This window comes from Zophobas morio, unplaced genomic scaffold (genome assembly GCF_036711695.1).
Source record: "Zophobas morio isolate AGI-343-1 ecotype UQ-CSIRO unplaced genomic scaffold, CSIRO_AGI_Zmor_V1 ptg000004l, whole genome shotgun sequence".
NCBI lineage: Eukaryota > Metazoa > Arthropoda > Insecta > Coleoptera > Tenebrionidae > Zophobas > Zophobas morio.
This window is the reverse complement of record NW_026972109.1, coordinates 10,535,680-10,547,920: the sequence shown is the minus strand read 5'-3', so window position 1 is coordinate 10,547,920 and position 12,241 is coordinate 10,535,680. Positions and strand designations below refer to the sequence as shown.

General features: G+C 32.0%; 1 protein-coding gene across 4 annotated transcripts in view; it reads left to right on the top strand.

The window, feature by feature from the left end:
* The window catches only part of LOC135141240 (MAP kinase-interacting serine/threonine-protein kinase 1-like), a 79,568-nt gene that overhangs the window by 63,994 nt on the left and 3,333 nt on the right, over window positions 1–12,241 (top strand). For all 4 annotated transcript variants that reach the window (XM_064072167.1, XM_064072158.1, XM_064072176.1 and 1 more), the window contains 2 exons: window positions 916–1,110; window positions 7,446–7,687. In XM_064072167.1, coding sequence (XP_063928237.1) covers window positions 916–1,110; window positions 7,446–7,687 — 437 coding nt within the window. The remainder of the gene's footprint in view (window positions 1–915; window positions 1,111–7,445; window positions 7,688–12,241) is intronic.

Genomic DNA, 12,241 nt, shown 5'->3' with positions numbered 1-12,241 from the left:
GAATTGCCTTCATCCTATTGTTGGTGGGAATGTTTATCGAAATTTTGGTTAATGATTCCCATCTATACGATATTACTAATACATATATAAAATTTGATAAAAATCGATTACAATACAACACTTCCTTAGTTCACGTTCAGGAAGTAAAAATAATGACATGTAATTTTATGAGACTGTAAACATGGAATATGGAAGAACAAAGGACAATGCAGATCTCAAAATAAAAAAATGCACTTTCCAAGAAAAAAAATTAGATCCGGTGATGCTTTGTGTAGCATAGTTGAAATTTTTATGTTGTTGATATTTAATAGTTTTATAGGTGCTATCTCATGGTATTATATATATATTAATTGAATGATAAGTTTTACGATGAATCTTTTTTTTTTAGTAACACCCGATAAAGAAAAAATTATCTTTGATCATAAAGTTGAACTTCGTATTTATTTACCATTCTATCTTCCAATTTCAAAGAAAACTCGATCGCTTTTTTTGCTCATTTCATTATTGGGTTCTTTTTTACCGTCACATATTTTAATCTTTAGAGGAAATAACGTAACGTGCTTTAATAAATGGGTATATAAAGAGTGACACTTGACACATCTTGCTCGCTACTTAGATAAACTTGTCAAATAAAACCCTTTAACCAGTGGCGTCCCCAGCGAATAACCTCAACTTCGCTCATAACCTCCCATTAGCACAGAGTCGATTTAAATCCCGTACTTAATCCCCACCGAGCCCGCGTCAAAATTAGCTCACCTCCCATGGCCACCGTCCTTGCCCATATTTCATTTCGAAAAAGCAAGAAAAGTGTCGCAAGGGGTCGACAACCTGGGCGAGGCCTCCGTTATAGGCCTGCGGGTTTTTCATCATCGCTGCACATGCTGAAAATGAACTGAACATCGGTCGTTGTTTCAGAATGCAATGGCGGCGTTACCAATGGCGACAGCATCGGGGGCTGCACGGGCGGTGGAGGATCCGCCTCCGACAGCGGCGACCAGATGGACGCCGATGCCCGCGCCAAAGAACTAGCCCGTCGCAAGGAGGAGGCCAAGAGGAAACGCCGTAAAAAGAAACGTACCGGCTCATCTTTAGTGTCATCGTGTTTCCAAGGTGAGATAACACTTGTTGAGTGTTGTTTGTCCAAGAAATGGAAGCCGATGATTGTAGGAGAGGAGTTAAGTGGGTTTGCTAATGGGTGAGTGCTAGGAAGTGTGATAAGACGCGACGAACGCGCATTAGGGAAAAAGTTACGTCTGGTTGTTGGCTTCTAGAGGAGCGATTGTTACGTGGTGGAGTTTCACTTTCTTCGGGTAATTGATTTTTAGAAAAATGCACTTGAATGCACGGTGTTTGAGTGTGTGGAACGGGATTGAGTGCGACTAGGCAACACAAAATACGTGAAACTGCAACAGTCGTCTTTGGCTCATACTGCAAACTGCCCTATTTTATTTCCACGAATGTTTAGAGAACGCTGAAATTTAAATGTAAACAATCTTGATTTACAGTTGTTTCTGGCGTTTTCCAATGATCGCCGAGGGCATTTTTTAACCTTAAGATCAAGCATAATGGTCGTCACATGAGAATTACCATCTCTTATTGATAGATAATGATTCTATCAAATCACAAATTTAAAATTGTAGATATTATTAGCTTATATTATTATTGTTTACATAAACTACATAATTTTGTAATCTTGAGTAACCAAGGGGTAATGATGGGATTTCGCACACAATGAAAATGTCGATTGCCGCCGTAAAATGGCAACATTGGTTTTGATTTGTTTGGGTTTTCCAGATTCAGTTCAAAGTCAACTAGACTATAGTCGATTTTAAAAATTCCTTAGCACTGTTGCGTCGCTCCAATTTCCTCCATTAATTTGCCCCTCATCGTTTCCCGTTTCCACCCGAACCAGCGTTTCATCCAGATGTCCGTCGCGCCATGACGTAATCTCCTTGTTGTCGAACCATAAGAATCCGAGTCAACAACAACAAATGGAAATAACGCAGGCCTTGAAATCGCGAGTTGGATAATCAAACAGGGAAATGTTAATAAGGTCGGTGAGCGAACGGGCGTTTTTATGCATCTTTTATTATTTCCTAGTTGCATAGTCACCGTTGTTGGAAAGAATAATGACCATTATTAACGATGGCCGTTGACGTCGTTTAAATTTATTAAACAACACCGGTATTTTTAGATCGTGATTATAGCCTAAATATTTCGGTTCGAATCCGACGGCCACGTGACTGGATCACCGAAGGTAAACACTAGAGGATGTATTTTTGTAGGAGACGTCGAGGTCCCTTGCCAGCCGCCGGTTTGTGGATAATTGCTCGTTTCGTTGCGAAACGCACTTGAATTCGTGATGAATGGCCGAAATTTTGCTCAACTTTTAACGAGTTTTGGGGAAATCGGTTTGCTGTTTTAATCGCAGACGTGAGGCGCCAGCTGGGGACAAAGAAATGAGAGCATAGAGTGACGTTGATGCATTTTTATTTGTGGGTTTGTTGGCGAGGAAGAGCTGAAAAAGTTTTTGTTATTGTTGTTATGTCCACGTGGTGATGCAAAAGTGGAAAGAGTGATCGAGATTATAACAATAAATTGCTAAGTATAGACTATAGGTGCTGGATAAGGCTTAATCTTTTTACTGTACTTTTGGTAGTGTATGATTAATTACTGGTATTTATGATTTAGTTTTGAAATTACCAGTTGTTCTAAAAATTACGTTAAAAATATCGTAATCCACAGTAAAGTTTATTTTTAAATGCTATTACAAAACAACGTAATCGTTACGAATATAGGTCTACATACAAAATTACCATTATTAAAAATGTCTATCGTGAGGTACAGCGTGGGTAAAGGAAAATTGCTACCATTGTGCTGATAAACAAGCCAAAAACAATATGTGCTAACTTTTTTATTTCTAATATATTTACAATATCAGTGATATTAAAAATAATTACAAGGGTTTTGGCACATTTGAGGTTCGTTTTTGCTTCTACATATGTTTAGCATATTTAAATTTTTCTTGGAAACTTGTAGTAATTTCTTTGATATTATTATCAGCGTAGTTAAAGAATAAGTGCTTATTATGAATATTCTCCATGGGCAAATTAACTTGTTTTGCAAATAAATGTTCAAGTTTTTTTTAAGTAGAATTATTTAACATTCTGTTGGTTGAATAATAATGCTATGCTTAATAGTAATGCTAATGTATAAATTTGTATGGTATTTATGACTTCGCAATCAAAAATGCATATTTAAAATAAATTTTGATGATGTTATCAATAATGAAATTCTCTTCAGGTATGCACATAAATAAGCAAAATATGCTAACTATTTCAAAAATTAATGAAAGCGATGTTTTGTGTTTCACTTAAAACTCGATTTTTTATTGCATTGATCCGGTTTTAATGCATTTAAAGATTTAGTGTGCAACTTTCAGTCGTGTCAGGTAATCTCTGCTGAGCTAAACTTAGATGTAATTAATTTGTCAAAATGGAATAGAAAAAAATACGGTCTCGGTTTTCTGTCTGTGTGGCGTCTTTTTGTCTGTTGACTGTTGGTTAGAGAGATAAAACCGAAGTGTTTGATTTGCGTCAGGTTTATCATGTAAATAGATAAAAAAATATTGATAAGCAAACTCGCATCACCTGGAGTGTAAAAATGACCTCCATATTTTTGACCCCACATACTTAGATAGAAGTTTTACTATTTGTTTTAAAAATTTTATCCTATAAGATAATGCCATACCTTGCTAATTTTTATTTTTAAAACGGCTTATAGTGTGGCTAAAAAATTTCGAAGTTAGTAAGTGCAGCCCAACAAATCGCGATTTTTTGAAAAACTATTAAAATTGTCTGGATTTTCTGTTTTATGATAAACTCTATTAAGGAAAAATCAGTGGCGTAAATAACACTCCCCCAGCTTTTTTTGGCTTGAATTTTTCAGTTCAATTTTTCATTATTTTTTTTCTCCACTTTTTAGATTTTGAAATTTTTCGATTTAAAGTTTCTCGAGTTTTCAATTTTTAATTTTTCGATGTGCCGATTTTATAATATACTCCTTACATCTTTTTTAATTTCAATGTTTTCCCTCTTCAATTTCTCGATTTGCAATTTTCTGAGTTTCAAACTTTTAAATGTTTTAATTTCTCGATTTGTTCAACTTCACTAGTTTTCAATTTTTAATTTTTCATTTCTTTATTTTTTTTACTTGCAATGTTTCGTTTCCGTTTTTCTTTTTTCTTTATTTTTAGAAATTTTGCGGTTTTCCACTGTTCTAATTTTCTAATTTTTCTTTTTTCATGCGAAAAATGTCCAATTTTTCGATCTCTCAATGGTAGTTTCTCGGCTTTTCAATTTTGACGATTCTATATATTCGATTTTACAATTTTTAGTGTTAAAACTTTTCGATTCGTTGCGTTTTTTCTTCTTTACAATGTTTCACCAATTTTTGTTGATTTTTAAATTTTTTCCGGTTTTTTAGTTTTCCGATTTTTTAGTTTTCCGGTTTTTAATTTTTCGATTTCTCAACTTTTCGAATAAAGAAAATGAATAAATTGCAAAATTGTACTGTTGAAAAATCAAAAACGAAAAAACGTATACAGAACAGACTTTGATAAACCTAATAATTGGAAATCAGACCTAGAAAAATTGAAGAAACGAAACATTGAAAAATCCAAATATCAATCAAATATTGAGAAACTTAAAAAAAAGGAAAAAGTGCCAAATAGAAAAAACGAAATATTGTAAAATTTAAATATTGAAAATTAAAGAAATTGGAAAATCAAGAAATTGAAAAATTGAATAAACTGAAAATTATAAAATCGAAAGAAACATTGAAAAAATAAAGGAAATGAAAAAATGAAAATTTGTGATGTGAAATCGAGCAAATGGAAGGTCAATATTTAGGAAAATTAAAAATTAAGATCTAGAACTTGAAACAGATATATTGAAGAAACGAAAAATTATGAAACCGAGTTTTCAATGTTTCCCCTCTTCAATTTTTCGATTTGCAATTTCACTTGTTTTCAGTTTATAATTTTTCGATTTTTCATTTCTTTATTTTTTCAATGTTCTAATTTTATCATTTTTCTTTTTTAGCGGTTTTCAGTGTTTCGATTTATCGATATTTGATTTTTCAGTGTCAATGTTACAGTTTTTTGGTTTTTCAATTTTGACGATTCCATCTATAATTTTTCGTTGTTACAATTTTTAGGTTTTCAAATTTGTCAATTCGATTCGTTCTTCCTTCTTTCAATCGTTCGATTCATCATTTTTATTACCATTATTATTTTTTACGTTTTCGATTTTTCAACTTTTCAAATAAAAAATGAATAAATTGCAAAATTGTACGATTGAAAAATAAAAAATAAAAAACCTTCGATAAATCGAAAAATTGAGAAATCAAAAGATCAAATACATATTGAGAAACGGAAAAGTGCAAAATAGAAAGAACGGAAGATTGTAAAATTGAAATCTTGAAAATTAAAGAAATTGGAAAATGAAGGAATTGGAAAAATCAAAAGATGAAAGATTCAATAAACAGAAAATTATAAAAGCAGAAGAAACATTGAAAAAATAAAGGAAATGAAATGTGTGAAATGTGTGAATGTGAAATCGAGAAAACGGAATTTAAATTTTCTGGAAAATGAAAAATTGATATCAAGAACTTGAAGAATTAAAAATTGGGAAACTGAGACATCTAAAAATTGCAAAATTGAAAAACTACAAATCGAAAAGTCGAAGAGAAGTCGAAAAATTGAAAAAAACCAAAGTTGAGGAAACGAAAAATGATTAAACCGAGTTTTCAATTTTTCTCGATTCATCAATTTTTCATTTTTACACTTTTTTTTTAATTTCAGTTTTTTCAATTTTCCCCTTCAATTTTGCAATTTCACCACTTTTCAATTTATAATTTTTCGATTTTTCATTTCTTTTTTCAATGTTGCGGTTTTTCAATGTTCTAATTTTATATTTTTTTTTTACAATGTGAAAATTTTCAATTTTTCGCTTTGCAATTTTTTGGTTTTCACTGTTTCCGTTTATCCATATTTAATTTTTCAATTTTTCGATCTGTCAATGTTAGTTTCCCGGCTTTTCAGTTTTTCAGTGTTTCAATTTTTCGATTTTTCAACTTTTCGAATAACAAAAATGGAAAAATTAAAACGAAAAAGTGCAAATAGAAAAAACAAAATATTGAATATTAAAGAAATTGGAAAATCAAGGAATTGAGAAATTGAATAAACAGAAAGTTATAAAACTAAAAGAAACATTGAAGACATAAAGGTAATGAAAAAATAAAAAATTGTGATACGAAATCTAGAAAAGACGGGAAAATGAAAAATCAAAATCAAGAACTTGAAACGAAGAATTAAAAAATCGAAAAATTAAAAATTGAGAAACGAAAAATCTAAGGATGAAAAACTGTAATATCGAAAAATTGCAAAATTGAAAAATTACAAATCGAAAAATTGAAAAAAACAAGAAAATAAAAAACGAAAAACTGATACCAAAAAATTGTAAAATCGAAGAAAAACGGAAAATTGTGATAGGTATAAGAAAATTGGTCTAATAAAAAACACCGTCGTAAAATTCTAGCTAGACAATCAGTATTGCATTGCAGTCTTGAAATTATTCACTAGTGCTAGACTTGAATTGGCACTAGTATTATTTTGCGTGTTACATTTTATCTTCGACGATTAAAGCGTAAAAATAGCACTCCACATAAGAGGGAAACGTCTATCGCAGCCATTCTTATTGTTTATTGAAAAACTTCGTTATCATTCAGACTTGTGAAGTGCGGCTAAACCTCTTCGAGTACTCCAACCATTTACTACATGTATACACAGTATTATCAAACAAACGAAAATAACCAGTGTTATCACTTTCAATTAAATTTTTATAGATGTTGTTTGTCTTCATGTTATTTACCTACGACGTAATATGTAAGTGCGAAAAACTTCCGTAAGCACGTCGATGTCGCCGTTTCACCTTATTTCACAAAGTAATAACCTGTTAATATGTTTTTATACGTATTCATTTAAGTTGCACATGCAAAAATTCCCTCGGGGCTGTACTCGGCATTTAAGTTGCTTATCGCACCTGTTCATGTTTCAAGTCGTCACAACACCCGAAGAATTCACGCTTCAACAATTACCATACAAATTTCCAACTTTTTGCATCCGATAACGGAAACCGACAATGTTTTGATAAATATTTGCTGAATAACCCCCCTGTCCTTTCGTCACAGTGTCTTATTTGCCGCTTATTTAAACGTCCTAATCGTCTTCACGTTATCGCAGCGGACGAATATTTGCTCGACAAACATTTATTTTTGTCATTTCGATAAAGAATGGAAAATTATCGCGGCCTTGAACTTTTTTGCGCGCTATTTTCATGCAAATCGGAGCTTTCTCTGTTCTGACCTGGAAATTTTCGTTCTAGATTTGTACAAATTATCCGGCGAAATCTTGGGCGAGGGTGCCTATGCCAGTGTGCAGACCTGCGTCAACATGTACACCGACCAGGAATATGCAGTGAAGATCATCGACAAGGTGCCGGGACATGCAAGGGCTCGGGTTTTCAGGGAAGTCGAAACGTTCCACCACTGTCAAGGACACCCCAATATTATTCAGCTCACCGAATTTTTTGAGGATGAAGAAAAGTTTTATTTGGTTTTTGAGAAGGTAGGTGGATATGAGAATGCAACCCGCAACGCACGGGTTTAGTTCGACTGGTGTATTGTGGGTTGCGTTCGGACATTTTAAGATTCGGTTTGCATTTTTAAATAAATTGTTCTCGGTTTGTTATTATTTGATGGCGGTTCGACACGTTTTACAACCGCATTGTTCTCGGACATAATAAAGGAGCATTGTGTGCATTTTTAACGTGTTGTTGTTTCGCTTTTTTGCAGCGATTGCAGGTGGAGTTTACGACACAATAGTGTATTCAGACGAGAGCACTTTTAATATGATAACAAAAAACTAATGGAAGTTTCGAAATCAAAAATTGCCTGCCAAAGTTCGATTTCTCGTTCCTGGCTGACTTGACAAGTTTAATCCTTCATTTTACCGGAGTTATAATTGATTTTTGTTAAAATGAATATATACTTGAGTTACCAAACTGACGGGTGGCGAAACATCGGGTTCTACCTTGAAATTGATTTTGAAAACAACCTCAGGTATCAAAACTTGACGAAAGAACTGCTTTCTAGCTCCGGATTGAGCAACTCAAGAGTTTTGTGCCGAAGGGCATTTGAAACTTGGGAAAATGTTCAGTAACTCTCATCTTCTAAGCCTCAGAACATGGAGAATGACCTAAATCGTCTTTTTTACCTGAGACGGTTTAGGTACACTAGTTGACTGTATTTACATTTAATAATAATAATGATAGATTTATTTCCTCCAGACTCGCACCCAATTACAGAAAACATGAATAATTGAAATAAGTATAAAATAAAAAAGAATACTTTACTATTATATAACATTAATTACCACTATAATATCCACACATAACAGAAGTACAATCTATTTTATTGTTTAATAAATTATGTATATAAAACATACATGTTTCCAATGCATTATATAAATATATAATATATAAAAAATATATTGTTTATACTATAAAGAAATGAAATAATACTTAAGTTTTCGATTATATGTTACAACATAGCATTTCAATATTTTTAAAAATAACCTATTAAACTTCACACCAGTTCAAAATATCATTAACATCCATTTGAAGGGACAAACAGATTCCTGGATAGAACATATTTTGATCAAAGAAATTAAGTCGTCGGCAAATAAATTACAATTTTTGATTTGTCGTAACGTCTACTATGTCATTTATAAATAACAATAATTCTTCTACCTAACACACTGTTCTCAATCAAGCAAATAAGATTTGAATAAATTATTAAGAGGTGTTAAAAGACCACACTATTTGAATTTATTAAAAAGTACAAGTACGAAACGATCAATCTGCTCAAAAGTTTTCCGGAAATCGGTATAAAATATTTTATATTTATATTTCTATAAAATTTATGTACACAAAGTACATTCCTAAAATAATTGTATTTTGTGATTAATAATAATTTCCTTTTTTATCTACGTACTGTAAAAACAACTATATTTCAATTAGCAAATTTTGGGGGAGAAAATACTAGCCCCGCCCACAAACCCTCTATTTTTTTATAGTGTATGTGATTTGCCAAAATCAGTCTCTTAGCAAGTACTAGCCCATCCGACCCACCCTTTCTTTTCTTAGAAGGTATATCATTTAACAAAATCAATCTTATCTTCCTACCTTTTATTCGAAATAAACAAAATGAATCACTGAAATAAAGGCGGGGTGGGTGGGCGGGGTGAATGTTCTTGTGTAAAATGAGAATCTGAAATAATAGAACGTAGGTTGTTTAAAAAAAAGGGGTAATCGTAATTTTTTTGTTATACTTTACAGTTTAATTTTTCCTACAGAATCTTCCAGTGATTACTCATAATATTGTTCAGTCTTTTACCAAAATCAATCTTATCTTAACAAGTACTAGCCCCGCCCACCCACCCTCTATTTTCTTAGAGGGTATGTCATTTGTCACAATTAATCTTGGCAAGTACTAGTATCTGCTAAGATTAGATTAATTTTGGTAAATGACATCGTCTAAGAACATAAAAGGGTGAGAGGGCGGGGCTAAAACTTGCTAAGACAGGACGGAACAATATCAAGAGTATTCACTGGAAGGAAGAAGGGGTGGGTGGGCGGTTCTACTGCTTGTTCATAAAAGTAGAAATAAAATATTTTATAAAAATTAAACCATAGACATCTTCATATTGATTTCTGATAACTTCGGCTACTAAACCTAAGGCAGAATCAGATGCAGTAATAAAATAGAGAATGTTCAATTTGAAAAAAAAAAACTAAACTATCGATATTGCAACAATGAAACATTTTTTATAAATTTTATAAACACTCTGTATATGACAATGTCACTTATTTATCTCTCTACAAAATATTGTAAAATAACCCTGCTGCAATTTTTTTGTGAACTCTTCCAACTGCTACAAGATTCAAGAAAATCGGAATAACGTGGCAGCGTCGCATCAGTATTTCAAATACAAGCTGTGGTTGTAAAGCCTAAGACAAAATCTATCAAAATATTTAAAAACACATAGGGTGTTTCATTTAAAAAACCAAGTTATGTGTTTCGTCTTAATTTTTTTTTTTTTTTTAACAACCGGAACTAGTAGTAGTCATAAACGTTGTGTATTATTATTATTAAAACATGCTGTTATTTTTCATTAATAAATAAACCAAAAAAAAACATTTAATAAGAAATTTATAAATTATAGACAAAAAACCAACAAAGAAAAATCCATTGAAGCAAAGCAAACTAAACACTTGAGACGATGTTCAAAATTCCTGCCTTGTGCATATAAGTAAGTTCGTAATGTTTCCAAATTTTGATCATTTTTTGTAAAAGTTAGTCATCAATACTTACTAAAATAAAACTGATTTTGGCAAATGAGATATCCTCTAAGAAAAGAGAGGGCGGGTGGGCGGGGCTAGTATTAGTTAAGATAAGATTGATTTTGGTAAATGACATCGTCTAAGAACAAAAAAGGGTGGGCGGGCGGGGCTAAAACTTGCCAAGACAGGACTGAACAATATCAACAGTACTCACTGGTAGGAAGAAGGGGTGGGTGGGCGGGGCTACTGCTTGTTCATAAAAGTAGAAATAAAACACTTAATAGAAATTAAACCATGGACATCTTCATATTGATTTCTGATAACTTCGGCTACTAAACCTAAAGCAAAATCAGATGCAGTAATAAATTATAGTGTTTTATTAAAAAAAAAAAAAAAACTGATATATCGATATTTGAAAATTGTAATAATGAAACATTTTTTATAAACATTCTGTATATGACAGTGTTACTTATTTATCTCTCCACAAAATATTGTGAAATAACCCGGCTGCAATTTTTTGTGAATTGTTCCAACTGCTACAAGATTTAAGAAAATCCGAATAACGTGGCAACGTCGCATCAGAATTTCAAATATAAGCTGGTAGTAAAAATATATAGGGTGTTTCGTTTAAAAAACTAAGTTGTGTGTTTCGTCATATTTTTTTAGGACAATAACCATAACAACTAGTAGTCATAGACGTTGTGTATTATTATTATTAACAAAACCCGCTGTTATTTTTAATTAATAAATAAACAAAAAAAAAATTAATAAGAAATTATAAATTGTAAACAAAAAACCAACAAAGAAAAATCCATTAAAGCATAACCAATTAAACACTAGAGACGATGTTCAAAATTCCCGCCTTGTGCATATAAGTAAGTTCGTAATGTTTCCAAATTTTGATCATTTTTTTTTAAAGTTAGTCATCGATATTAACTAAAATAAAACTGATTTTGGCAAATGAGATATCCTCTAAGAAAAGAGAGGGCGGGTGGGCGAGGCTAGTATTTGATAAGATAAGATTGATTTTGGTAAATGACATCGACTAAGAACAAAAAAGGGTGGGTGGGCGGGGCTAAAACTTGTTAAGATAGGACTGAACAATATCAAATATACTCACTGGAACGAAGAAGGGGTAGGTGGGCGGGGCTACTGCTTGTTGATAAATCTAAAAATAAAATATTTTGTAGAAATTAAACCATGGGCATTAGAAATTAAACCATGGACATCTTTATATTAATTTCAGATAACTTCGGCTACTTAAACCTACGGCAGAATCAGAAGCAGTAATAAAATATAGTGTTCTATTTGAAAAAAAAAAAAAAAACTAAACTATCGATTTTTTGTCAAATTATTAGAAAAACAACAACCATAATTATCTTTGTACATTCTAACTGAAATGGTATTTAAACATGGTCATGAGCGAGAGAAATATTAACTGAAAGTTTTATCACTAGTTATTGTTAAACATAGCAAAAGAACCAATTTTAAAATCATCATAACTCCAGCAAAAGTGAGAGAATTTTTTAAACTATTTTTCCCAAACTGTCCAGTTGATTGTTACAAGCGTCGCGGAGAGTTACTTCGCCATTTTCCAGACACCCGGTATAACATCCGACTTTTAAAAAAGAATAAAATGATCTTTGTTGAATTCAGTCTCAGTGCTAAGAAGATTGCAGAATAAATCATTTAAAACAACCACAGAAAAAACACAATTCTTATTAAAATCAAAAGTGGTCTGAACTTGAGCTGAAGGTTATTAGATGGTGTGATTAGTA